This window comes from Mesoplodon densirostris, chromosome 14 (assembly GCF_025265405.1).
Source record: "Mesoplodon densirostris isolate mMesDen1 chromosome 14, mMesDen1 primary haplotype, whole genome shotgun sequence".
Classification (NCBI taxonomy): Eukaryota; Metazoa; Chordata; class Mammalia; order Artiodactyla; family Ziphiidae; genus Mesoplodon; species Mesoplodon densirostris.
This window is the reverse complement of record NC_082674.1, coordinates 8,119,772-8,147,345: the sequence shown is the minus strand read 5'-3', so window position 1 is coordinate 8,147,345 and position 27,574 is coordinate 8,119,772. Positions and strand designations below refer to the sequence as shown.

The 27,574-nt window shown below is 44.4% G+C and overlaps 2 protein-coding genes across 4 annotated transcripts in view; one reads left to right on the top strand and one right to left on the bottom strand.

Moving 5' to 3' along the window:
- The first annotated feature begins 346 nt into the window (after positions 1 to 346).
- Positions 347 to 25,107, top strand: PDIA6 (protein disulfide isomerase family A member 6). Its single transcript, XM_060116823.1, has 13 exons — positions 347 to 468; positions 5,852 to 5,993; positions 10,151 to 10,208; positions 10,659 to 10,785; positions 14,142 to 14,248; positions 15,958 to 16,088; positions 16,488 to 16,602; positions 17,133 to 17,273; positions 18,034 to 18,118; positions 18,241 to 18,313; positions 20,066 to 20,224; positions 23,909 to 24,005; positions 24,610 to 25,107. The coding sequence occupies exons 1-13, from the start codon at positions 450 to 452 to the stop codon at positions 24,676 to 24,678; spliced, it is 1,323 nt and encodes a 440-aa protein (XP_059972806.1). The 5' UTR covers positions 347 to 449; the 3' UTR covers positions 24,679 to 25,107.
- A 617-nt stretch (positions 25,108 to 25,724) lies between these two features.
- ATP6V1C2 (ATPase H+ transporting V1 subunit C2) overlaps positions 25,725 to 27,574 on the bottom strand; it is a 46,791-nt gene continuing 44,941 nt past the window's right edge. For all 3 annotated transcript variants that reach the window (XM_060117378.1, XM_060117379.1, XM_060117380.1), the window contains 2 exons: positions 26,078 to 26,210; positions 25,725 to 25,814 (listed from right to left, as the gene is read on the bottom strand). In XM_060117378.1, the coding sequence (XP_059973361.1) occupies positions 25,725 to 25,814; positions 26,078 to 26,210 (223 nt within the window). The remainder of the gene's footprint in view (positions 25,815 to 26,077; positions 26,211 to 27,574) is intronic.

The following is a 27,574-nucleotide window of genomic DNA, read 5'->3' as shown; positions in this document are numbered from 1 at the left end:
CAAGGGATGAATGAAGGTTGGAAACGGACTCGTTAGAAACAAGTGGGAAAAGAGAGAATCCTAAGGATCCGAGAGGTAAACCAAGTACTGTACTCCTGGAGAAAAAAGCACGGAGAGCCCAGGAGCCACCGTAGGTACGTTAGGGACACGCGGGACGGACGGGCTGGCCTGCCCCGCCCCCAGCTAGTCCCTCCTTCCGTCGCTCGCCCCGCCCCCTCAAAACCCAAACCGGTAACCTCTACCCGGCTGCCTCCCATTGGCTATGCAAATGAGAGAAGTCTGTCGGGACCAATAAGCCGCGGCCACGGCTTGGGGACGTCTTCCGGCCCGCCCCTGCCGCACCGCCCCGCGTTTGCCTCACGGGTCGAGGACTGGACGTGGGGCGGCGGGGGCGCGGTACGGCGGAGGGGAGGCGGTGGCTGGACTACGCGGTGGCCCCGGCCCTCGGCATGGCTCGCCTGGTGCTTGGTAGGCGCAGGCCTCTTCGTCCGCGGGGGTGGAAGGGCAGCCTGGGAGATCGGGAACCCCCATGGCGGGCCGCGGACGGTGGAGCGAGCGGGTGCGTGGCCTTGGCCGGGCCCGCGCTGGCGGGGAGGGTCGCTGGCCCGGCCCACGCGGAGGACGCAGTAGGGGAAGCCCCTGGGGCGGTGGGGGAGCTCCGGGGACTGGGGCTGCCCTTGGCCGGAGCCCCCTGCTCGGGCCCTCGGGCAGAAGTGCGGGGCGCGTGGGGAGGTGAGGGCGCCCTTGGCGGGGGCGACTTCCTCCCACCCGGGAGGAGCGTGTGCGCGAGCGCGGCCGGAGGCGGGAGCCCCGAGGTCGGACTCGAACCCAGGGCGCCTGGGACAGCTCCGAGCGTGGGGCCGAGTGGCCGGTGCCGGGCTCCGGTGAAGGGGCGGCGTCGGGCGGGCCGGGTGTGAGCGAAGGCCAGGAACTGCCTTTGAGCCCAGAGACCGGCTATGGCTGATCCCTGGCCGAGGTTGGGTACTGGGGGGCCACCTAGCAGGGGGACCTTTTTCTGGGCCTCCAGTGTGTGCGGGAGAGTCACGGGCTCCTCACACTGAAAGTCGTCCTCACCACCTGTTTTATGGAATTCCCACTAATAAAAAACCTGAACTATCAAAACCCGGTCCTGAAATAAATCAGGAGAGTTTCCTTAAAAGGCAACAGTACCTTCCTAAAGCGGGTCTTACGATGCAAGACCACTTTAAATGTGATTGCACTTCTGACAACCAAATTGAACCCGGACTTTCTGGACTTCGGTAAATGTCAGTTTTAGAGACTACAGTAGTGAGGTTGAGGACCCCGTTCCTTCCTGGGCTCCCCTTGGTCCCAGCCAAGGTGTTCTGACAGTGGATACCTGAACACTGTGGATCCAGATTAGCAGGGTTTGAGTCCCACCCTTCCGTCCCCCCCGCATCTATTAGCTGTGTGACTGGGAGCTAGTTACTTAACCACTCTGGGCTAGTACTCCATAGGGTTGTTCTCAGGATTAAGGAATTTATATATGTCTAAAGAGAGTAAACAAGATAGAAATATTTGCCGTCTTACCGTAGAGAGAATAGATGATGGGGAAAGAACTTAGTTTCTGTTTAGTTGCCTGCGAGTGAATTCAGACAGGGCTGTGAAAGAGTGTAGGATTCTTACAATTAACTCATTATAATAATAAATGTAGTCAGCCTTTTGGGGTGCCCTCTCGGTTTCTGGATGAGTGCTTTGGGACCATGTACTCTTGATAGCAGGTGTGGGACAGAGATGTTAGTGATGTGGATTTATACCATCCTTTACTACCCTGGAGGAATCATGGGAGGCCACAGATGGCAAAATCATCTCACATAGATTCTAGACCCTGGGATGTTCCCGTTTCCCGTCGGTGCTCGTTATCAGCGAGTGGAATGGCCATGTGAATTTTAGAAACAGAACAGTGTTGGTCAGCCTTGACCTACTTTATCATCTTAAGTGGGCTGAGGGGTTTTGTACTGACTGCTTTTCTGCTGTTGGAATTTGTACCTCTTCTCATGCTTTTCTGAGTAGCACGTTCGATTTCCTTGTAACCCTACTAGGTCTTACTGCCTTTTAAGGAGCTTAGGTCTTGAACCTTTATCAAGACATTTCCACTGACAGCCATTTATGAGGAGGGAATGCTCCTGTGAGAACCAGGCCACTTTATAGACAAGTAAGAAAAGTCCAGCCCCCTTACTGGGTGAGGGGGAAAGCTCAAGTTCATGTTCTACTGAGTGTCATTAGGCATGACCGTCTTTGTACAGAAAGGAGGCACATTCCTGAGGTAAACAGTCATGGTTCATGCTTTGATGACTCCGGCCTGCTTGACACAGCATGAGGAGGAGAGTACCTTCTTTATTGCCGTCCCTGATGGGCATGAGGAGGGAAAGAAGGGAATTCTCCCGCCACAGGCCATAGAATGCCCCTCCTGGGGTTATACTTCTGCAGGCTCCAGTCCTTTGGTTAAAATTTGGGGTTGCATAGCAAGGTACTCTTTCTAATTATGTGGCCTTAGGCAAGTTACCTTTTCTGGTTTCCATGTCCTGTGCTAAAAATGGGCCTGATGATACACACCACATAGAGTAAATGAGCTAGCGGTACGTAGTGCTGTGTAAGTGTTATTCTTAGTTAAGATGTCAGTGTTTGGAGGGTAGTTGGACAGATACATATATCAAAATGTTAGCCATACCCCATTCCCCTTGTAAGATTTTCTCTTAAAGAAATAATCATATTTATTTGAGGAGGGAAGAAGTATTAGCATTCTTAGCATTGGCCTGTTAATAGAAAAAAATGGAGACCATCAAATTATGTCAGTAGTGGATTAGGAACATGATGCGGCCATTAAAAATGGTTACATGGGGGGTAATGGGTAATCCATAATTACTTACGTAGAAAATGTAACTTATTTTGAGTGAAAAAAGGTTACAGAAGGGAATGTATTATATAAATTTTTAGGCCTCTGTATAGTGTAGAGATATGTAAGTTAAGAGTACCCACCAAAATATTAATGGTTTTTTCTGGTGGGACTGTTGATAGTTTTTCTTTTTTGGCTTTTCTCATTTTTGAAACTTTAACAAGGAGCTCAGTATATTGAAAAACTAATAATTCATACGGATTTTTTTTTTTTTTTAAAGAAGATGAACGTCTTTAAACGTAGTAGATCTCCATAGAGGATTTTCTAAGACCAGTCTTACTCTCAGGGTTACTCAGAATTAGGACTGTCTCTGCTTAGGTTCTTGATTTACTTGCTTTATTAAATATGTCAAACTCTGTAATCTTTCCTGCAGCAGCGAAGAGATTAAGCAGCACCATCCAATAGAAATATAAAGCCAAATTTGTATGTAATTTTAAATTTTCTAGTAGCCACATTTAAAAAGGCAAAAAGAAGTAGGTGAGATTAATTTTAATATATATTTATTTATCCAGTATATCTAAAATATCATCTCAAGAGGAAATCAATATCAGAAATATTAGTGAGATAACTTACTCTTTTCCCCTACCAAGTCTCTGCGATTTGGTGTGCTTTTTACACCTACAGCACACCTCAGTGTCAGGTAGCCATGTGTGGCCAGCGGCTGCCATGTTGCACAGCAGTTGTCAAGGGAGCCTCGCTTTGTTTGGCTTGACCTCCATCCACACCCTTTCCCACCTCTTGAAATGGAAGACGAGGTCATTCGGTTGCAAGCTACCCCCCTCACTGACTCTGGGTTCCCTCCCGGCCTCCTAATTCAGGCATTTTGTTACATTATTCCCTGTACTTTAGCCTCTCCCTCCACATATTTCTTCACTTTGTGCTCAGCTCACTCCCATCTTTAAAAAGAAAGCTTCCTTCTATCCCCCATTTTCTTACTGTCTCCTGCTCTTTCTAAGAAACTTGTTTAAAGAGTTACTGCATGATTTTCACAGCTTGTCCCCTCCTGCTCTCTCCAGCCTTGTGCAGCCTGACTGCTGCTTACTTTCACTACTGTACCTCAACTGCCCGGGACCCCAGTGACCTCTCTGTCATTGTATCCAGTGGACAGTTTGCAGTCGTTCCTACTTTACCTCCCAGTAGCCTTTGTTACTGTTCCTCATTCCGTCTTTCCCCTGGTTTATGTGAAACCACTCTGCTGATAATTCTCCATCCACTGTCCACACTGCAGCCAGAATACTCTTTATAGAAAGCAAATCTGATCATCCCCGCTGCATGATAACCCTTTAGTGGCTTCACATCACCCTTAGTAAGGTCCACGGTTAAGTCCTGCGATACTAGTCACGTCTGTCATTCAAATGCAGTGGTCTCGAACAGTGTCATTGTTATTCATGCCCATGGCATACTGAACATTTTTATCTTGAACACTAAAAAGACAACATGGTTTAATGGGTAGAGCTTGGAAGTAGAAGTCAGGGAGCTGCTCTACCAGTTATATGTGTGACCACAGACGGGCCACTTGCTCTCTATCTGCCCTTGTTTCCTTATTTACAAAATAAGGATGATTCCCACGTTCCCGTTAGTAGTGCTGTGAAAAATCAAGTGGATCCAATGCATTTGAAAGTGATTTAAAAATTCAACATGCCTTGTAAGTATAAGGTGGAGGATTGAGCAGTAGAACAATTAACACCAGAAGAAGCTTACCATTGGGTTGTTCAAAAAGTTCCATTTGAAATCTTCCACATTCTGTTTACAAAGTAAGCCTGTGAAACTGTGAGTAAGATGGCGTATACACACATGCTTTCTTCGAAGACAGGTGAGTCTCTTATAATTCTTTGCATCAAGAGATTAAAAGAAGGAAATTATATGGTCATCTTCATAGATGCTGAAAAGAAAGTAATAGAAATTTCTTTAATATCATTAAGGTTATCTGTTTCAACCCAAAAGCTAGCAAATGGGAAAATAGACCTATTAAAGTAAAAAACGTTCTGTTATTTAGCATTATTCTGGAGATATTAGACAATGCAGTTAGAAAACAAATTATATATTTTATAAAATTTCATATATAACATATGTAATTTATGTTGTGTGTCTGTGTATACATACACAGACAAATTTAAAGGAGGTAAAATTCTGATATTACCAACTCAGAAAACTTGGGGTTTTAAAATACTCAGAACTCATTTTTCTGTGTAATTGTTATAATCTGCATGTAAATTCCCAGAGTAGCAACAAAAATACACTTGGTCCACAGGGTGGCTAAGCTATGCTGTTACTAATACGGACTCTCTCCTTCCTTTATAACACTGTCCACATGAACTTTCTTTTGGAGCTCATCCTGCAGCACTGAGTGCCCGATGATGTGCCACAGATAGTGTTAGTAGAAAGAAAAATATTTAAAAAACAATCATTGCCCTTAAGAGAGTCATAGTCTAGTAGGGGAGGCAAATAATTATTTTTCCCATCAATAAGCTTTAATAAAGATAGCGTGCTAATACTGCAACTGAATAACCCAAGAAATACCATGTGGATTGTCCGAGGTCGCAGAGCTAGATGTAACTTCCCCATTTTCCAGTGCCCTCGCCCGTGAAACGGCGGTCACAGTACTGCCTCATGGAGTGTGGCCGTACAGGGTGAAGGTGGTAGCGCAGGAAGAGCACGAAGAAGAGGATTTAAATCCGGTCCCAAGGCAGCTCGAGACATGAGGGTGTGGGCTGTCTGTTCCCTTGTTAGCACGGCACCAGGGGGGACTAAAATTCCAGGGGCTCCAGCAGCAGCCAGGCTGGGAGTGGGAGTTGGGGAGAAGGGGGTTAGGAGAGAGCTGACCCAGGCTGTCCTCTGTGAAGGGCCTTGGTCAGTTGAAAAGGACTTTGGTGGCCCAGGTTTCCTGTCAGAGCATGAACCCTGATGCTGATGGTGTACTTTTTGTTGTTACTCCAGGTCTGATGAGCTGTACCCTCTTTATAGCAGTTAATGGTCTGTATTCGTCTAGTGATGATGTAATCGAATTAACTCCGTCAAACTTCAACCGAGAAGTTATTCAGAGTGATAGTTTGTGGCTTGTAGAATTCTATGCTCCGTGGTAAGTATTATAAAATAACTGTCAGTTACTTAAGGTACTTTATAAAATTAAGACAAATACTACATAAAAATGTAATTTTAGGGCTTCCCTGGTGGCGCAGTGCTTGAGAGTCCGCCTGACGATGCAGGGGACGCGGGGTCGTGCCCCGGTCCGGGAGGATCCCACGTGCCGCAGAGCGGCTGGGCCCGTGAGCCATGGCCGCTGAGCCTGCGCGTCCGGAGCCTGTGCTCCATGACGAGAGGGGCCACAGCGGTGAGAGGCCCGCGTACCACAAAAAAAAAAAAAAAAAAAATGTAATTTTATTCAGCCATCTCGTTTACCTAGTTTACTGATTGTTTAAAAGAGGTAGAGGACAGGGCTTCCCTGGTGGCACAGTGCTTGAGAGTCCGCCTGCCGATGCAGGGGATGCGGGTTCGTGCCCCGGTCCGGGAAGATCCCACAGGCCGCAGAGCGGCTGGGCCCGTGGGCCGTGGCCGCTGAGCCTGCGCGTCCGGAGCCTGTGCTCCGCAACGGGAGAGGCCGCAGCAGTGAGAGGCCTGCGTACTGCAAAAAAAAAAAAAAAAAAAGAAGAAGTAGAGGACACATCCATGTAATACTAATAAGAATAGACCTCATAATGGCAAAATATAAAGAAATAAAAGAAGTAGAGGAGAGGGACACTGTTGATTGGGTCTGTTAAAGGGTGCAGAGATTGAGCCGATGACAAAACAAATGGTGGAAGTAGCTAATAGTTGCAAGAAAGAAGGAAGGAAAAAACCCGTATAATTTTACGAAGATACGTCTTTATGATGAAGCAAGTGGGGTGAAGATGGAAGGGATATTGATTTTATGCAGAGAGAATATGGGGCAAAGGAAAGGGAAGAACCAGTGGTTGACTCCATTTTGTTTCTTGAAGAGGGTTGCTTCCAAAAATATGTAATTAGAAAATGTGGTTTGATTTAAAAGCTCTTCTCTTGCCTTACGTCTATTTCTGGGGGGGGGCGGGGAAACAAACTTGTAATTACCATTGAAATTAATAGTGCCCAGTTTCATACAGCTGACCCTTGAGCAGCACAGGTGTGAACTGCGCCAAGTCCAATTACATGTGGATTCTTTTTTTCCAACAAATTTGTACTGCAGTGTTACACAATCCACTGTTGGTTGAATCCACGGATACAGAGGGCTGACTGTAAAGTTACATGCGGATTTTCCACTGCAGAGGGTCAGCACTTCTAACCCCCATGTTGTTCAAGGGTCATCTGTGCAGTCAAAATACAGTATTGTTTATGTAGTTAAAACCTTTAATGGAAACAAAACAAAAAACCAACAGATACACATGTATAAAATAAAGGCTATATGGGCTTCCCTGGTGGCGCAGTGGTTGAGAGTCTGCTTGCCAATGCAGGGGACATGGGTTCGTGCCGCGGTCTGGGAAGATCCCACATGCCACGGAGCAGCTAGGCCCGTGAGCCATGGCCGCTGAGCCTGCGCATCCGGAGCCTGTCCTCCACAACGGGAGAGGCCACAACAGTGAGAAGCCCGCGTACTGCAAAAAAAATAAATAAATAAAGGCTATAGGATCACAAAGGAAACCTAAAATATTGGAATAACATTATTAAAATATCAAAATAAATCTTGATATGATTATGTACTCATTTACTGGAACGTAAATACCAACATCTAACAGCTAGCTACCATAATTCTGAAACAGTAATGAACATACATAAATGATATTTAAAGATAACCTGCAACAGCTATAGTGGTGATAAGAAAATAGCTGTGATTTTTATTTGTGACAGAGTCACAAGTACTAACCAACTATGATAGGTTGTTAATGTTTATAACTGAAGGAAATCCTAAATTTCAATTACAGGTTAATGAAAAATAGAGAATTTTTTCTTTCCCCATCAGAGTTCACAGAGCCCCTCAATTTTTATCCACTAGTCCTTTGGGGATTCATAGACCCCAGTTGAAGAACCCTTGAGTTACAGGGTGTGCTGCTATATTTATGTTTGTGGCATTTTGATCTGTCTTTACATTGCTTCACATTGGAATTGAAGGGGGTATATACTCTGACAATCTCTGATTTGAGTCCTTATTTCATTAGAATAAATTGAAATTAAAGAGGCACAAAAGGGTCCTGTAAAATTTTGACTCCTGGACTTCCAAGTAGCTCACTTAAACAGCAAAACATACTGTATGTGTAGTATGTAGGATCAGCATTTCAGGATGCTTTGCTGAAAGATCCTGACTTTTGAAATATTGGATTGGACTTCCCTGGTGGCGCAGTGGTTAAGAATCCACTTGGCAACACAGGTGACACGGGTTCGAGCCCTGGTCCGGGAAGATCCCACATGCTGCGGAGCAACTAAGCCCGTGCGCCAAGGCTACTGAAGCCTGCACGCCTGGAACCTGTGCTCCGCAGCAAGAGAGGCCACGCAGTGAGAAGCCCGTGCACCACAACGAAGAGCAGCCCCCGCTCGCCGCAACTAGAGAAAGCCCGTGCACAGCAATGAAGACCAATGCAGCCAAAAATAAATAAATAAAGTAAAATAAAATAAAATATTGGATTAAGCTTAAGCCCCTATGAAAGGTGATGTTACATAGTGATTAAGAATGTGGGATCTGGAGCCAGGAAAACCTGTCAGGCAGCTTTGTCACTGGGTGGTATTGGGAGGGTTTCTTAACTTCTCAGGCTCTGTTTCATCCCCTGTAAAATGAAAATGACAAAGTGTGCTTGCAGGGTGGTTGTGCTGATTAAATGAAATCCTGTATGAAGAGTGCTCATCGTGGTGCTGGCACGTGGCATTGGCTCATTAGATCCTTAGAGACTGAATTAGAAGAAAATTTACTTTGTTTAAAAAAGGAGGGCTTCCCTGGTGGCGCAGTGGTTGAGAGTCCGCCTGCCAATGCATGGCACATAGATTCGTGCCCCGGTCCGGGAAGATCCCACAGGCCGCAGAGCGGCTGAGCCTGTGTGTCCAGAGCCTGTGCTCTACAACGGGAGAGGCCACAACAGTGAGAGGCCCGCGTACCGCAAAAAAAAAAAAGGGAAAAAGTCACCTATATAGATAAACTAGCTATGCTGTCTTCATACAATGGGTATTATACAATGATGAAAATAATGCAGCTACCTATAACCTCGATGACTGGTTTAAGCGTAACAGATTTCTGTATATATAATGTTTAAAAGCAGCTTTCTGTGTGTGTTATATTTCACGATTATTCTTTTCAAGTACTGGTACCTAAAAGATTAGGATTATTTTTCCTTGTGTTCATGTGTCTCTGTCACTCATTCGTGTTCTTTTATCACCACCTTGCGGTATCAAGTGCTTTTCACTTGTTAGCCATACTAAATTGGGACTACATGTGCATTTTTACCTCTGCAAGCTGCTTGTGGGAGCCAAAGAACGTTGAGATTTAGGCACTGGAGATTTAGACTCTAAAACAGTTGCCTCATCTATAAAATGAAAAGTCTGGACTAGATCAGGGACTATCAAACCTTAATAGATTCTTCGTTTGTTTGTTTGTTTTTTCGGTATGTGGGCCTCTCACTGTTGTGCCCTCTCCAGTTGCGGAGCACAGGCTCCGGACGCGCAGGCTCAGCGGCCATGGCTCACGGGCCCAGCCGCTCCGTGGCACGTGGGATCTTCCCGGACCGGGGCACGAACCCGTGTCCCCTGCATCGGCAGGCGGACTCTCAACTACTGCACCACCAGGGAAGCCCAAACCTTAATAAATTTAAGAATCACTAGGAGAACTTATTAAAATACAGGTTCCTGAATCCCTTCTCTAGGAACTCTGGTTTCTTGGGGCCCAAGAACCTGCACTTTGCTAAGCCGTACAACTGGGACCACATGTGAGGCACATTTGACCAGATAAACACTAAAGTTTCCACTCAGGGAGAGAGTTATGAATGAGGGTGTTTGTTTAAACTCTTTAAATACGCTTTAACTCTGCAGTAATTTGGAAGCTTTTTTATTATGATATGAAAGAGGATCATAGTAAAATCAGGACAGTGAGTTCCTTCAGGTCACCGATCCTGTTTTTTTAGCGCTGTTCTCCCCGCAGGTCCCCACCCTCAGTGCGTGTCACTCAGTGGACTGTTGGTGAATGTCTTTTGAGTTGGGAATCAAAGACTTAACTGTTGCCTTCTTTGTGTTTTCATCCCCTGAAAGGTGTGGCCACTGCCAAAGGTTAACACCAGAATGGAAGAAAGTAGCAACTGCACTGAAAGTGAGTTTCTGAGATGTCCACATTCACCCGTGTATGTTAAAATAAGTTTAATTAAGCAAATGGGCTTAATGTACAAAGGAAGTTAATTTGCATATTGAAGCCCAATTCTCTTGTTCTGGTGCCAAAATTATGTAGGGAGCAAAGGGATACTGTACATTCTAATTTTGATCTTGTCTACTTTTGTTAATTCTGTTTCCCAGTTAAATGGCATAATTATGCTTAGTCGTGCTAATTCTGGGAGCTGCACAGTTTCCTCACAGGCTGACTGGCATGTTGCCCAGCTCTCCATTTAGGAATGGTTTCCCAGGCTAAAGTTCTCATTGATTCTGTTGGCAAATGGAACCTGGCCCTTTGTTATCTTGTCTCTGAGTCTACATCATCAGATGATGGATTCTTGTGGAATCTGCTCTGGTTGAAAGAAAAATAGATATTTCTTTAATGTTTCCACAGGATGTTGTAAAAGTTGGTGCAGTTGACGCAGATAAACATCAGTCCCTGGGAGGTCAATATGGTGTTCAGGGATTTCCTACCATTAAGATTTTTGGATCTAATAAAAACCAACCAGAAGATTATCAGGGTAAGGACTTTTCCTAATTACTTCATTCCATTGGTTGGAATTTTAATTTGAGCAGGTAGGTAGAAAGTAGAGAACCTGGGATTCTATAACCTGTTGGCCCTGCTACCTGCAAGTTTCTCACCCTGTTCGTGCCTGAATTTCCTTATCTGTCAAATGGTATAGGGTAACTCCTACCTCTTCTGGGTTGCTCTAAAGATTAAATATGTGTCAAACAGGTAAAAGTTTTTTTATTATTGTTTATACTAGGTTAGGCCCACACGGGCTTAGCAATGGTAGAGTAATTTTTGTGCTTCCCTCTTTTTCATTACAGTTTTTAAAAAATACTAGTTACTGGATATTTTATAGTTAATTAATATTTAATAAGTTTCTGTAATTACTTAATATTTGAAAATATCTACAAGTGTTTTCTTGCTCTGATTGCTCGTCCCTTCACTGTGGGGCGGGTCTGGCATATCAGGGTGGAAAAAGAAGAGTCCTGTAATTTGAAAGTCAGTTTAAACTATTGCTATTACTATGGAGTATTTTGCCCATGAATCTTTATGCCTTGTAAACATGTATAATATCTGAATATTAAAGCTATTATTTAGTCTTTTAAACTATTGATAATAAAGAAGTACCACAAGTTCTCCATTTTATAGATAGTGGTAAATTGTATGTGCTGTGAGTCACTGAGGCGAGTGGGGAGAGGATTTTGGCTCAGACTTCCTGTTCTTTTACAGAATCGCCTGTTATTTAAGATGTCACAAACAGAGCATCATATTTAAGACAGTCAGAATTGCTAAGTTGGGCTATATCCAGGGTCTAATAAAGGTATTGGGCATAATGTATTTAAAGTTTAAATTATGGCTCATTTGATCTTTTTTTAAAAAAGATTTTGTTACAAGGGGCATATAAGTGACTAAACTTAGAGTCTAAAATCTTAGGTTTTGCTTTATGTGAGAAGAACAAGTTTTCAGGGTTGGTGGGGGGAGAATCAGCATCACGATAAAAACAAAGTGACTATTGTCTTATCTGTACTTGGTGTCCTGCATTGTATCCAGCAGATTGAGAAAACATTCTCAGAAAAGGGAATGTGAAGGGAGCAGAGAAACTATAAAGTGAGCTTTGAAGACAACCTGGCCGGGGTTTAACTGCTGGCTAAACAGAATACCTTATCTCTCTGGATCTGCTTCTTGGTTGTAAAATGGGGATGTGAAAACCTATTTTAGGCTACTGGAGGTTTCACTGAAATAGTACATGTAAAGCAGGTAACTTGGTAAATGTCTGTGTGGTTGGTACCTCACCAAGATGGGGGTCAAAATACTTGGAGATGAGGCCTTAGACACATCATTTCTCCTGGACTCCCCAGCTCTAAAGTTCCTTAAAATGATCAGTTTCATTTTTCTGACTAACCACCTGCTTTTCTGCTTTGGAATGTAATTTGTTCATTTTGCTAACTTGTAAAAATGGAATGTTTACAGCAGGGGTTAGCGTTTGTCCTGCTGCTTGTTTTTGTAAATGAAGTTTTTCAAAACACAGTCACACTTGTTCATTCATATGGTCTATGCTTACTTTCACACTAAAACAGCAGAATTGAGTAGCTGTAGCAGTATGGCCTGCAAAGATGAAAATAATTACTGTTTGGTCTTTTGCAGGAACAGTTTGCTCACCCTTGGTCTAGACTGAGAAAACCCTCTCTTTTTCCCTAGTGTATTTCTTTTTTTTTTTTTTTAATATATTTTTTTTAATATTTTCACTTTTTTTAAAAAATTAATTTAATTTATTTATTTGGCTACGTTGGGTCTTCGTTGCTGTGCGCGGGCTTTCTCTAGTTGCAGCGAGCGGGGGCTACTCTTTGTTGCGGTTCACGGGCTTCTCATTGTGGTGGCTTCTCTTGTTACGGAGCATGGACTCTAGGCGTGCGGGCTTCAGTAGTTGTGCCACGTGGGCTCAGTAGTTGTGGCTCGTGGGCTCTAGAGCGCAGGCTCAGTAGTTGCGGCGCATGGGCTTAGTTGCTCCATGGCATGTGGACCAGAGATCAAACCTGTGTCCCCTGCATTGGCAGGGGGATTCTTAACCACTGTGCCACCAGGGAAGTCCCCCTAGTGTTTTTCCTGATTTGGTATATTTCCAGGTGGAGATTGGTGGTGGAAGGGGCACTGGTTCAGAAAGTGGAGGTGTCTGCGGTAGATAGGGAGCCGAAGGCTGTTTTTATGTTGAGGTCTTGCCTTTCTGTCTTAGGAAGTGACATACTTGGTAATCTCAGCCAGGATGTAGTACAGGATGATCTGAACACACTCCGAATGCTGCTGTTCTGTATTTTCTTTCTAATGTCAAGTCTGAAGCGTTCTCAGAAGTTTTTATCTCTTCCTGGGCAGTTTGATTAGAACACTCTATTTTTTTTTTTTTTTTTTTTTTTTTTTTTTCCTTTTTGCGGTATGCGGGCCTCTCACTGTTGTGGCCTCTCCCGTTGCGGAGCACAGGCTCCAGATGCGCAGGCCCAGCGGCCATGGCTCACGGGCCCAGCCGCTCTGCGGCATATGGGATCCTTCCAGACCGGGGCACGAACCCGTATCCCCTGCATCGGCAGGCGGACTCTCAACCACTGCGCCACCAGGGAGGCCCAGAACACTCTATTTTTAAGAAAGGAGAAGAAAGAAGAAACTTTCTAAAAAGATTTGTTAGTTTTGCCTTTAAACTCCAAAGATAGTCTCAAGGCATATATTATCCATATTCTTCTGAGTCAGTTAATAGTCCCCTGACTTCTTCTTGAGCACATGGTTTCTGGTAAACTTCCAAAGGCTCTTGTCACTATCTTTAATACGGGGCATGTTACTTCCTATATTAGGAGTAAGTTCAGCTACAGAACCTAAAAGCCCAAAATAGGTGTTTTAAGCAAGGTAGAAAACAGTGGATTGCTTTCCAGTTTCTTAGCTTCGGACCCCTCGTGTCCTACTTCTTATTACCTCATAGAAATAGTTTTTCCATTTGCCTCACTTGGTGCTTTATGTTGAGAAATTTCCCCCGCTCTCTTAACTAGGTAACCTTCTTTTTCATCTGTGTACATGTTATACATCCAGTAAACATCTGGGAACTGTTCTCAATAGTAGATGGTATTTATGGGGGAAGAGAATGTCCTCGTTCACACTAATAACCTAACACTGAAGAAGAGGACTTAGTTTTCCCAGCGTAAAATCTAGCAGGAAACACATTCTGGAAGAAACTGGCTCTGTCTTAAAGATACACGTGGTGTTAGGTCTGTTTGAACATCAGATGAAGCTGACAGGTATGTACAGGTTCAAGCCTTCAGGTGGCATCAGATGTCGGCTCCCAGCCCGCCCGCCCCCCTCACCTGCTGGCCTGTCGTCTCCCCGTAGGTGGCAGAACTGGTGAAGCCATCGTGGACGCCGCTCTCAGTTCTCTGCGCCAGCTCGTGAAGGACCGCCTTGGGGGCAGGAGTGGTGGATACAGTTCTGGAAAACAAGTAAGGCTGCGTGTAATGTCAGTTTTTAATGTGGCATGATTCGAAGCCTGACTGTAAACTCCGCCTAGAAGATAATTATTCCTTAAAATGTTTTAAATTGGTGGACTTTCAGTTAAAAAATAATAGAAGGTTGAGTCAAGCGACTCCAAAAGGGAGTCAGACACCCAGCCTATTCGTGTGGCCCCTCAGAATCACTGTCGCCATACCCAGTCCTAGGGCATCCGCCACAGCCGCCGGCCAGGAACCACGCCCCGAGGTGGCTTTCTTGGCCCAGGGCCGAAGTACAGGAGTTTGGCCTACAGTGGGAGAAAGAGCCCCAGGCCGTGGGAGTTGGAATCTGGCTTCCATGGTGTTTGTAGTTCCAAAGTGGAGAGAGGGAGACCAGCTCTCCTCCAGGTCAACTTTGGGCAAACGTGGATGAAATTTGGATGACCTCTTGGCCCGTGTCTGTGGCAATCAGGCTGAAATCCCTGGGCATCTTTACATAAATGGATAGGGAAGAAGACTCCTGTTCTCTGGACTGGTATTATAGATTGCCGTGTATGAAATGTGATGTAGTTACGTTCTTGCGAAAAGTCATTGAATTCTTCCTGGTACACACAGGCACGCCTCGTTGTGTTGCGCTTCTCAGATCATTGCGTTTTTTACAAAGTGAAGGTATGCGGCAATCTTGTGTCGAGCAAGCCTCTTGGTGCCATTTTTCCAACAGCATTTGCTCACTGTGTCACATTTTGGTGATTCTTGAAATATTTCAGAGTTTTTCCTTATATTTATGGTGATCTTGATCGGTGATCTTTGGTGTTACTATTACAAAAAGAATATGATTTGCTAAAGGCTCAGATAAGGGTTAGCATTTTTCAGCACTGAAGTATTTTTTAATTATTGTATGGTCATTGTCTTTTAGATATAATACTATCGCACACTTAATAAACTACACTATAGTGTAAACATAACCTTTATGTGCACCAGGAGACCAAAACATTCATGTGAGTTGCTTTATTGCAATGCTCACTTTATTGCAGTGGTCTGGAACCAAACCTGCAGTATCTCCAAGGTCCGCCTGCATGTGTAAACACAACCCTTCACTCTTGTAGGAGGCCAGTAAGTCTAGCTTCTTTATACAGACCCAGAGCTTACCAGAGATTTCATGATTTTGCCTTTTATTTCAAACTTAGACATTTAATGAGCACAGTTGTCTTTCCTACCCCCATGGCTTTTGGCTCAGGCAACAGAAAGCATTATATCGATTCTGACTGCTTTGTAGGTTTAGTACTGAAGAAAATTCTTTGAAAGATAAAAGGATTAAATGTTATTTTTAGCTTTCTTAAATGGTAGGGGCTTTATGAAGAGGCACTAACTGGATGTCCTGGGGTGAACCAGAGCTGTTCCGAATTAGAATGGTGTTATTCAGGTGGTTCTTTGAGCCATGCTTCGGTTTCTCTTAATGAAGATAGCAGGGGGGTGGAGTTCAGATCCACGTTCCATATTACACTGAGTGTACTGCTAATTGTTTGAAGGTAAATACTGTTTGCCAAGTAAAAAGAATAATATTAAGGAACGTCCCCAATCTGAATAAAATAGTTTTCAGTTGAAAGAAGAACTCAAAACTTTAAGTTGTAGAAATGATTATTGTTATACATATATTTAGAAAAGGATTAGTGTTCTTTTTGGCCAAGTTGTAACTTAAGGTTTAATGTCACAAATGACAGGGTAGAAGTGACAGTTCAAGTAAGAAGGACGTGATTGAGCTGACGGATGACACCTTTGATAAGAGTGTTCTTGACAGTGAAGATGTCTGGATGGTCGAGTTCTATGCTCCTTGGTGTGGACACTGCAAGAAGTAAGTGCTTTGTACCAGGTTCTTTTTTAAGTCAGGTGCTTTTAGTCTGTCCACGTGGCTCGCTTTGAAAGAGCTGAACCAGGTCATAGGTAACCTCCAGGATCTCCTCCCCAAAAGCTCCGGCTCTGAATGAATGTGAAACGTCGGCATTAGGGCCGAGTGTTTCCTCTGTCATATTTTCAGTGATTAACAGGGAGCTGGCATGCAGATTTGGGGGGTGCGGTGGACAAAGGACCAGGAAGTGAATGTGAAGCGGGGGGCATCATGCCTTTCGTAAAGCTACACACAGAGTGTTTCCCAAGTGTGATTTAACCGGATTGGGCAGAAATGCACACACCAGTTAAAGTATTTGTGCTTACAGTTAAAATACACTTTCAAAGCGCAGGTATTTTTCTACAGTCTAGAGCCAGAATGGGCTGCGGCAGCTACAGAGGTAAAAGAGCAAACGAAAGGAAAAGTGAAACTCGCAGCTGTGGACGCCACCACGAACCAGGTTCTAGCCAGCCGATACGGGGTGCGTGTGCTTACAAGGCTGATGTCTTTGTGAGGTGCCCTGTGTTTTCACCTCTACACCATCGAGTACTCCTGGGCTCTCTAGGACGTGGGAGGGGGGAGGCTAGCCGTTTTGTAATGACGAAATTAAATCATTTTACTGTTGTAACAAGTAAGTCTGGCACTCAAGACTGTTGGGGGCTTTTTAGTTTTGTTTGTTTTGTTTTCAGTATCGCACTGCCTGTGTGTTTAATGTGAAGCCGAGCTTTCTCAGGTTGTTCGTACAGCGTTTGAAGTTGGTTCCTTTGTTCTAGAGCACGTAGACTGTGTTAAGTATACATCCAGGGTTTTTATAAGGTTCGGCTAAGCCTGGCAGTGAGACTCTTAAAACCCCCTGATTAACAGACCTCTGTGTGCTATCCCTTACACATCGATGCAGGCTAGGGAATATTTTTGTTACATTAAATTACCTATAAGGTAGTTTTAGAAACCATAAAGATCTTACTTCTTATGATATGGTAATTTGATTTGTACTCCGATATTTTTTAATAGATTAGGGGATTTCCTACAATCAAGATATTTCAGAAAGGCGAGTCTCCTGTGGATTATGATGGGGGGCGGACGAGATCCGACATCGTTTCCCGGGCCCTTGATTTGTTTTCTGATAACGCTCCGCCTCCTGAGCTCCTAGAGGTAATTAAACCTCTTCAATCACTTGTAGTAAGGGAAGCTTTTCCAGCCTGACGATAGAGGATATTAAAGCAGTGATAGCGTGCTGTCTTTTCAAATAAGCTCTTTCTCTTCTCTTTTAAAATGCTCTCTTTCGAGTGTTTTTGTACTTTCAGATGGGGAAAACTTGTCTGAAAATGGCTGCCTTTCATAAGTTTTAGTACCAAAGTAATCGCACTGTGAGCAAAAGGGTACCTCAGCGTCTTAAAAATAGAACGAATCCGTTCTTTCATTTATCGTTCTCAAAACAATAGCTAACATTTATTGAGCACCTGACCATGTGACAAGCACTGTTCTGGTATTTTTATGTGGATTTTTCTCATTTTCTTCTCCTGTGAACACTTAGAGGTAGATACTGTTTTTAATCTCCATTTTAAATATGGGGACACAGGCACAGAGAGCCTCAAGTTCAGGTAAATATATAATCCGTGCAAACGTGTCTTTTTTATCTGTCTAAACAACTAAGTGTCATAGCCAGGCTATGCCCAGGTATTCTGACCGTGTGTATATACAAGTGCCTCACCACCACCGCGGATAGATGGCTGAGGGATGAAAGCAGAAATCTTCACAGAACGTTCTCGGGGTGTTTCTGTAAGGCTCACAGAAGTGTCATCTGGCTCTTGAGTTGCTTTGCTCTTAACGAGAGTGACGATGCTCACGCCGGCCGACCTCTGGGTTTTGTGTCACGTGGCCTCCCAACACCCTTGTCTTCTGGGCCCCGCAGATCCTCAGCGAGGACGTCGCCAGGAGGACGTGTGAGGACCACCAGCTCTGTGTCGTCGCTGTGCTGCCCCATATTCTTGACACGGGTATGGCGCGCCGCTTTCCATTCGTCGTTCTGTGTTCCTTGCTCTGAGAACACTTAATTAACAGGTTACTTTTACCCATTCCTTTATCTCTACCTTAAATTTGTTTTGTCCATTTACATCAGGAGCTGCAGGCAGAAATTCTTACTTGGAAGTTCTTCTGAAGTTGGCAGACAAATACAAAAAGAAAATATGGGGGTAAGTTATCGAACTGTCTCAGCGTCGTCCGGGCGGGAGAGTGCAGTGCTGTGCGAAAGCGGCCCCCTCTGTGTTTTCTTTTTTTTTTTTTTTTTTTTGCGGTACGCGGGCCTCTCACTGTTGTGGCCTCTCCCGTTGCGGAGCACAGGCTCTGGACGCGCAGGCCCAGCAGCCATGGCTCACGGGCCCAGCCGCTCCGCGGCATATGGGATCCTCCCAGACCAGGGCACGAACCCGTATCCCCTGCATCGGCAGGCAGACTCTCAACCACTTGCGCCACCAGGGAGGCCCCCCCTCTGTGTTTTCTGTAGGCTCTGTTCCTGTGCTCACTTTGGCATGTTTTTTTTTTATTTAGGATATAACAACACTGACCACCTAGGAGGAAATGAAGTCATGCAGGACTCTTATTTAGAACACACTTATTTGTACCCCAGCACACTTTTTCTTAGAGGAATCGTGTTCTCATGGTGGTTGGGTTCTAGGCCAGCAGGCAGAAAACGCCATTAGTGACAGAGCTCAGTTCTAGCACAGCCCTGAAGGCCAGATAAAGAAAGCAGAAGCAGAGGTGTGTTACTTTACCCTCTTCTGAGTGAGGGCCGGACGCAGGCAAACGTTTAAAACAAGTCTTGTCTCTGTTTTCACTGTGTTAATAATCTTTCTGCTCCGTGCCGTCCGTATCCACTGCTGTCCCAGGTACCATGTGTCCCTGCCGTCCCTCTCACGGTGGCCTCACACCGCCTCCGTTAGTCCAGCAAGTGTTTACTGTGTGCCTGCAGAGGCTGCGTGCCTAAGTTCCTTATTCTTCTCCCTTGTATGAGTGGAGGGAAGAGGGTTTTTTGGTTTGTTTTTTGAGGGTTTTCTCCTTTTTTTTTTTTTTTTTTTTTTTTTGGCCTCGCTGTGGGGCATGCGGGATCTTACCCCGACCGGGGATCGGACAGCCCGGGAAGTCCCAGGGGAAGAGATGTGGTTGAGCATTGTTGTGTGTGTTAAGTAACGGCACATCCTTAACTTCCTGGGAAGTCCCAGGGGAAGAGATGTGGTTGAGCATTGTTGTGTGTGTTAAGTAACGGCACATCCTTAACTTCCTGGGAAGTCCCAGGGGAAGAGATGTGGTTGAGCATTGTTGTGTGTGTTAAGTAACGGCACATCCTTAACTTCCTGGGAAGTCCCAGGGGAAGAGATGTGGTTGAGCATTGTTGTGTGTGTTAAGTAACGGCACATCCTTAACTTCCTGGGAAGTCCCAGGGGAAGAGATGTGGTTGAGCATTGTTGTGTGTGTTAAGTAATGGCACATCCTTAACTTCCTGGGAAGTCCCAGGGGAAGAGATGTGGTTGAGCATTGTTGTGTGTGTTAAGTAACGGCACATCCTTAACTTTCAAAAAGAAGTTGTTACACTGCTAAAGGATGTGCTTGATAACCCAAACGATGTGGGTGGGATTTCAGGTAACAGAGAAAATTCCTCAGGTTTGTCAGACAGTGTTTTGGGGACTGAGGGGAAAAGCAGTCCTATAGATAGACCAGTCCATTTGGGGGACTTCTGGTGTTAGGGTCTAGGGAACATAGGAGAGGAACTGTAGTTACTTCAGAGCACATCTAGAACACATTATTTTAAAAACAAATCTTTAATTTTTCATTTATTTTTTCACCTATTTCATTCAAAAGATGCGTAATCTTTTGTTCTTTAATTGTTAGTCAGGCTCTGACTAACTCAAAAAGGGATCTTTGCCCTAAAAACCAATCTGCTTTTCTAGGTGGCTGTGGACGGAAGCCGGAGCCCAGTCTGAACTTGAGAATGCACTGGGGATTGGGGGGTTCGGGTACCCCGCCATGGCAGCTATTAACGCACGCAAGATGAAATTTGCTCTTCTGAAGGGATCGTTCAGCGAGCAAGGCATTAATGAGTTTCTCAGGTAATTTCTTGCTTCTTTGAGTTATTTTTGTTTTGTCTCTTTGTTTGGCTCTATTGTGGTAATTGGTTCCAAACTAGATTTATATAGACTGGGCGATAACTGGAATAGTTTTGTATTTCACGTTTCGGAGAATTAACGTTTATAAATTAGAGCTTTGGAGCCATCTTCCTGTGCCACGGAAGTCTTCTACTTAGTGAGTGATACTACACATTCCTCCTCTCGGGCCACCTTGCCGTTCTGTGCACTTGGCACTGGGCTTGTCCTCATTCTCATAAAGGTCTCATACGGGCTATAAGCGGTCCCGTCTTACCCACTCCCGCCCTAGGACGCTTTGTACCCCTGACTTCAGGTGATAGAAATCCCTGGGCATTGGATTTAGAATGTAGTTATTTCAAAATGCACCTACTGAAGTGACTCCAAAACGTGCAAACGACATGATAGGTTCTCAAACTCAAAACCCAATTTACAAAGCTCGCTAAGCTGCCCTGTAGTTCAGCTCATCCTAAAACTGACTTAGTCATCATTTAGGCAAATACAAAATGTTAACCCGTACTTTTTCTTAGATTTGTGGTAATTTGACTAATGCCTCTTCCCTATTAACTGTGAGTTCCACAAAGGTTGAATCTTTTACACAAAACTTTACCCCTAGTCACCACTGTAGAGCCTGGCTGGTAATAAGCGCTTGTAAATATTTATGAATGAACGATTGACTTCTTGTCTCTGGAACAGTTTCAGTTAGGAAAGGCATCCCTACCCTCAGGGACATTGGCAGGAAGACTACTCATCAAGTGTGCTTCATCCTTTCTCACCAGCTAATTCCAATCTAGAAAACCTTAGAGGAGTGCAGGAGAGTAGTAAGTAACCTTGAGATGAAGCCTCTGGAGCCACGTGAAGTACAGAGGAGGTAAACGCTTCCAGGAACAATAGCATGTTGTAAACTTGGGACAGTTACTTTTGGTTGAGATCATACAGGTCACTGGTTCTCAAACTCTGTGTCTTGGAGTTAACAGAAAACCTCAGATTACCAGTGGAGAAAAGTCTGCGGTAATGAATAGGAAGGAAACAAAACGTGGCAGTACACTTGTTTCTAGCCACATGTGAGTCTTCTTTTCTAAGCAGACTGAACTTGTACAGAGCATGTCACTAGTGAGGAAACTGCTTCCAGCCGGCCGGGCTGGGGCCTGGCACAGAGCTGGCGGGTACACCTGCTTGGTGGCGAGAGGCACCAGCGTACGTACTTGAAAGACCACACACCTGCCACGTTCTGCGTGGCTATTGGAAAACCAAGGACAAAAACCATCAGTGCGTATACGCAGGTTGTCAAACAACCCTCAGAAGTTAATGGTAACATGAAGCTAAACTAACAATTTATAAATGTAGGGGCAGCAATTGAACACTGTGGTCAACCCAAGGTGACATTAGTGGTTTCTGCATCTTTCCTTAAGAATGTCATGTTATGAGAGTTCCCTGATGGTCTAGTGGTTAAGATTCTGGGCTTTCACTGCAATGGCCTGGGTTCAATCCCTGGTCGGGGAACTGAGATCCTGCAAGCTGCATGGTGTGGCCAAAAAAAAAAAAAAAAAAAGTCATGTTATGTTCTGTTGGACTAGCAGCCAGAAAAGCTAAGTATATAATTGTGCATTGTGCCCCCAGAAGTGAAAAAGGGCTTGAGTCATACATTGGCTTGGCCAGAAAGTTCGTTCACGTTTTTCCGTAAGATGTCAAGCAAACTTTCTGGCCAACCCAGTAGATGCGTTCGTGGCCGTTCAGTTTGAAGGTGGTGGCCATGCTTCTCCAGGCTTTCTTAGTTAGAAGAGAGATCTGTTAGCATTTAGCCTAAAAGGAAGATGGAGCCAGAGGGCAAGTGCGTAATTGAAATTAAAAAACCTTTTTTGTTTTTTTTTAAATGATGATTGAACTCTCTGCCCTCGAGGTTTTGTTCCTTTTTGAAGGTTTGACATCTTTCCTCTAGTCTGTTTGTTTTTGCCGCTGACATTATTAAGTAGGAAGCTAGAGGCTGATGTGCGGAGATAATAAATAACCTGATTAAGGACACAAAACTAGTGAGAAGTAGAACCGCTGACTTTTTATTATATACATGGGTTTGTATTTCCCACATAAACCAGAGCCTGGCTTGTCCTGTGCCTTTCCCTAGTAAATGGAGCCATTCTGGCGGAGGTCGTAGCCTGCGTGTGACACGGGTCTGACTTATTCTACACACAGCACAGTTCATGGAATGGTGGTAAAGTGGGGTTTGACATATTTATAATCCTGTTTTCTGAATGTAACTGGTATGTGTACATCAAGGTTGCTGAGCGTGGGGACTCAACATTCTGGGCCAGGTAGTTGTTTGTCCTGTGCATTATAGGATGTGTAGTAGCATCCCTGGCCTCTACCCCCGGATGTCAGCAGCGTACACACACAGACACACACACACACTCAGTGATTTTTGAGTTGTGACAATCAAAAATGTCTTCAGACATTGCCAAATGTCCACTGGGGGCAAAAATTGCCCTCAATTTCAGAACCACTGATACACATTGTAAATTACGTGAAGTAGCCGAAAGCAATGGATAAAATTACCCAGTTTTCCCACCATGCAAAGTAACTGTTGTCAGACACATACAGGAAACTTGATATCCTGTTTGTTTTTCTTTTACCCATATTCTTTTTCTTTAATCGAACTATAATTAATTTACAAATGTGTTAGTTTCAAGTGTACAGTGAAGTGATTCAGTTATGCATATATTTATCTATATAGCTATATATGTATTCTTTTTCCAATTCTTTTTTCCGTCATAGGTTATTACAAGATATTGCGTATAGTTCCCTGTGCTATACAGTAGGACCTTGTTGTTTATCTATTTTATATATAGTGGTGTGTAAATGTTAATCCCAAACTCCTAGTTCTAAGCACCCTTCACCGAGGATAATTGGAGGCTCCTTTTATAAAGAAGCCTTGCTCACAGTCTGGTGATCGCGTCTGCATCCTTCCAGGGAACTGTTTATCAATACCTGCCAAAGTCAAAACCTAACACAATGTTTCGTGGTACAACTCTTCTGTCTGAAAGCTTGATATGTGTGAAAATTGCCACCATCACCTGTAGATCATTGAGGGGGCCTGTGGTGCCTGTGGGCTGGTTCTAAGTGCCTCTGCTTCCTGTTAGAAATCTGAGAAAAGGGTTTCAGTTTTAAGGTACCATCTTTCAAAAAGCCTTTCTAAAGTTAGTGTGGAATTTTGTTAATCAACTGTTAGTGTTGGTCTAGACCATGTTCTGGGTCAACTTGGATCGTTTTTACACACTTAAGTTGTATTTTAGCAAGATATGTTTGCTATTTTTTTTTTTAATTATTGGTAGTACCTGGCTTTACCTACTGCCAAGGCCTTAGTCAGGAATGTCATTATATTGGTATCTGGTTACACTGTTGTCCCTGATTGAAAAGATAATTCCGTTCATGAAGTGCTTTTCCGGGGAGAGAGGTGAGAAATGCCTCTATGCAGACATAGCAGGGAGTAGGGAAATCGTTATTTTTGACAAGTTGTTTCCTCATCCGCGTCAGCAGAGAAATGCCTCTATGCAGACATAGCAGGGAGGAGGGAAATCGTTAGTTTTGACAAGTTGTTTCCTCGTCCGCGTCAGCAAGTCCATCGTTAACACCGCGCTCTGCTCTTTTTCCCCCAAGGGAGCTGTCTTTCGGGCGTGGGTCTACAGCACCCGTAGGAGGTGGGGCTTTCCCTGCCATCAGCACCAGAGAGCCCTGGGACGGCAAGGACGGCGAGGTGAGTCCCGGACCGAGCTGTGTGTGAACAGGACTCGCTGTCCGGGCTTTGGTCCAGCCCCTTACTTTCCCAATCCCTGTGCATCTTTGCTACTTGTAAACAAGACCTTTCCATCAGACCTAAGCCTTGACGTGAGCATAAACCTGAAGAATCAACCTCATGGGCCTTTCGGGGTGTTCTTTGTCTCAAGACCCTTCATCCCACCCTCCCTGTTACAGAGTGCTACATGGCATAGGATATTCGTGACAGAGACACTGAGGTAAATTTCAGTGAGGTTGCTTTCCTGACTGTTACCTGTAAAGTGAACATTTAACCTAGAATTCATTAACTTTGAGAGAAGCACAAAATTACAGCTTTGAAATTAGTATTTATTCCGGTACACTTCTGCCCACCTCCCTGAAAAGGACCAGTTAAATAGCGGTTAGTTTTCTATCTGTGTAATAATAGGCAAAGTTAAAAGCAGGAGCTGGACTGGGGAGAAACTCGTGACCAGAGCACCTCTGGAAGTTTAGTCCTCGTAAAATGAGATGTCAGACTTTCAGGGTCGCCCTGTCTGTGGTTCTGCATAGACCCTGCAGGGCCTGATGGTGGTTTTGTTTTACAGCTTCCCGTGGAAGACGATATTGACCTGAGTGACGTGGAGCTCGATGACCTGGAGAAAGATGAGTTATGAGAGGCGCCGTACAGACTCCAATTTTCTTTTCTTGGGAGCGGATTTTCCAGCAGTGAAGGAACATTCTTTCCAATCAGATGAATCTACCAGTGGCCTTTTTAACCAAGAAGTAACACTGATTGGTCATTTGAAAACACTGCAACAGTGAACTTCTGCGTCTCAAGAAAACAATGAAAAATTCTGTGAATTGTCATAGCCGGTGAATTGGGTTGTATTCTGTCAGATAATATTTTGAAGAAAACTGATGGGCTCTTGAAGCGTTTTTCCCTCCCTCTGACTGCTGCTTGAATGTTCTTGGAGGCTGTTTCTTACATACAAGTTTTTTAATGTGATCCTTTCCTTTGAATATTAATGGCTTTTTTCCATTAAAGAATAAAACTATTTTGGACAATGCCAATAAAGGTATGAAATTAGTGTCCACATCGTAAATTCAGTATATTAGTATTATGAAGGGATGACGTTGATGTCTCTCCTCCCTATAAATCTGTGGTTCACATGACACCATCTGGATGCCTGCCACCACACAGATTTTACACGTGTCCTGCAAGGCTGAGTTTCAACTGTAAGTGTGAAACGTAAAGCGAGCTTATATAGAAGAATGAAAAACAAGGGTTTGTCAAGTGAGAACTGCATTCCACCCCCACTATTTTGTCTTTGGGCCATCACCAGCGACTACTAGGGTATACAGCTGGTTATACAGTTAGTCCAAGGTTTTTAATACGCTATGAAACCCTCACAAAATGTCCATTAAGACGTGAAATAAGCGGCAGGTTAGCAATTTATAGGAAGTCCCCATTTATGTAAAACATTCAGAAAAGTGAAGTTTTGAATTATGTTAGAATGTAAATGAAGAGACAATTCAAAGGATTGAGAACATTTCTTTATTGTAACTTAAAAAAAATAAATACAACTGTAACTAATTTTTGTGAGCAATTTCTCTAAAAATTTAAAATTCTGTAGGATACTTCAACTCTTCTCTGGCTAAAGGAAGGAAGCGTCTGGTAATTTGCACAAATATGCAAGTTTAGCGCTGCCGGCTCATCTTTCTAGTCAAGAAGACCAAGGTCGATGTGGAAATAGACATAAGGAAAGTAGTCTTGGTTGCTGAGTTGCAATCCAGGGATCTCCACGGATGCCTACAAAAGACATGGTCACCTTCTAAGTGCATAAACTCGTTTCTTGTTTTACTTTTCTGTTTGAGGAAAGCTCTCTAGGCATCGACTGTATTGTCTGCCCCACAGTCCGCCCCCTACCCCAAACACACAGCCTCTTGTTAAACTTTCACATTCGTGAAGTGTAGATTTTCCTAACAGTCTGGCAGGTACCACTTTGGGAAAGTACCTCCCATGTGGAGAGGCTGACCTTACTGTAGAAAGGCAGCTCTGGATAATATACCTACATCCAATATACTTGCGGCTGCGACTTCATCCAGATGTCTGAAGACGGAGTTCAGAACCTCTCTTAAACGTTTGGTGGATGACTTCTTATGAGGCTGGAGGAGAACCGCCTGGAAGTTCACTGGCAATCCATACCTGTTCAAAGTGTAGAGTTACTGCAGATACGGGTAAAACGAACCTGACACTCCAGTAAGAATGAAAAACGAGGCAACATAGCTCAGGAAAAGAAAACTCGAGTGGAATGTCGGGGGTCAGAAGTGAGACTAACTGCTAGATCTTTGTGCATGGAAAAATCTCTAGAATATGCTCACCCACTTCTGATAGTGACAGTTTTTTAACTAAAGAGCTAAGGGGTCTCCGGGGTGTATGTAATCATCAGGTGGGGAGGGGTCAAGCTGAATGGAGGCTGTTTGACTAAATAGTCTGACTCCAAAGGCTTCGTCTAAAACCCAGCTTAGCTGACATACTTTTTCTCCACTGAAAAAACCAGCACACGCACACACACGCAAATCTGGTTTATCAAGATTGTGAATTCCTTTTGCTGAGTTTTGGGTGGACAGAAAGGATTTAAAATGGACTTTGTATCCATGAGTACCTTTGAAACCACTTGCAGCTATTCCTGTGGTGGTATCTCAGAACACTTAAAATATTTACACTGGGTACTACATAAACAGTAAACATGCATTTTGTGATTCTCAATGTTTTTAAAATACATATATATACTACCAGTGAGCAAATGCTTGGATGTTCGATACTTATCACCTGTGCTTCATGCCCGAGCCCAGCATGTGAAAGCTGGCCTTAAGATGCCCTTTTACTGCCTGACCTGTTGTTATTACTTAGTTTTAATTTCACAGTCAATGCCCATAAACTAGCCCCTGGCTTTCCCGTCCTCATTTCTGGCTGCTAATGGTGCAAAGTGTTCACTAAAGTCCCGAGGTCTCCTAGTGGATCTGCAGAAAGGTGAAGTAAATACGTGAAAGGGCCATTTGTAATTGCTTCACTGTAACCAAGCATAAGACGTACCTAGTCCCGTTGCCTTAGAACACTGGATGAGCGGGGCCCCACCAAACCCAAGAGGCAAGGGCCACAGAGGCCGGCAGATGCTGGCAGGGATGGCAGGGGCACTTGGGCTGGATCGTGGGTGAGAGGATGGGCCAGCTGACCGCCCTCATTCCTTTGTTCCTTGCCACCAAAGCTCCGGTCACCCGGAGGACACTGAGCACAGGGTCGTAGTGCTTCTGGAGAGCCCCTACTACCCGCACGAGCAGTTACCCTCGCCCTGCCTTCCCTCCTGAACTTCCTCCCCGAACTCCCAGTGCCCTGGAAACCCACCCCACACCCTCGACCTCACCAGCGCAGCTCTACCCGCTTACTACAGGGAAGTCTGCAGCCTTCTCAAAGTGTGACGGTCACCAATCTCACAGCCCAGGCAACCTGTATGCCAGGAGACGGCATTCCAGTTCCCAGATGCAGTTGCTAGACCATCACTCTGCTAC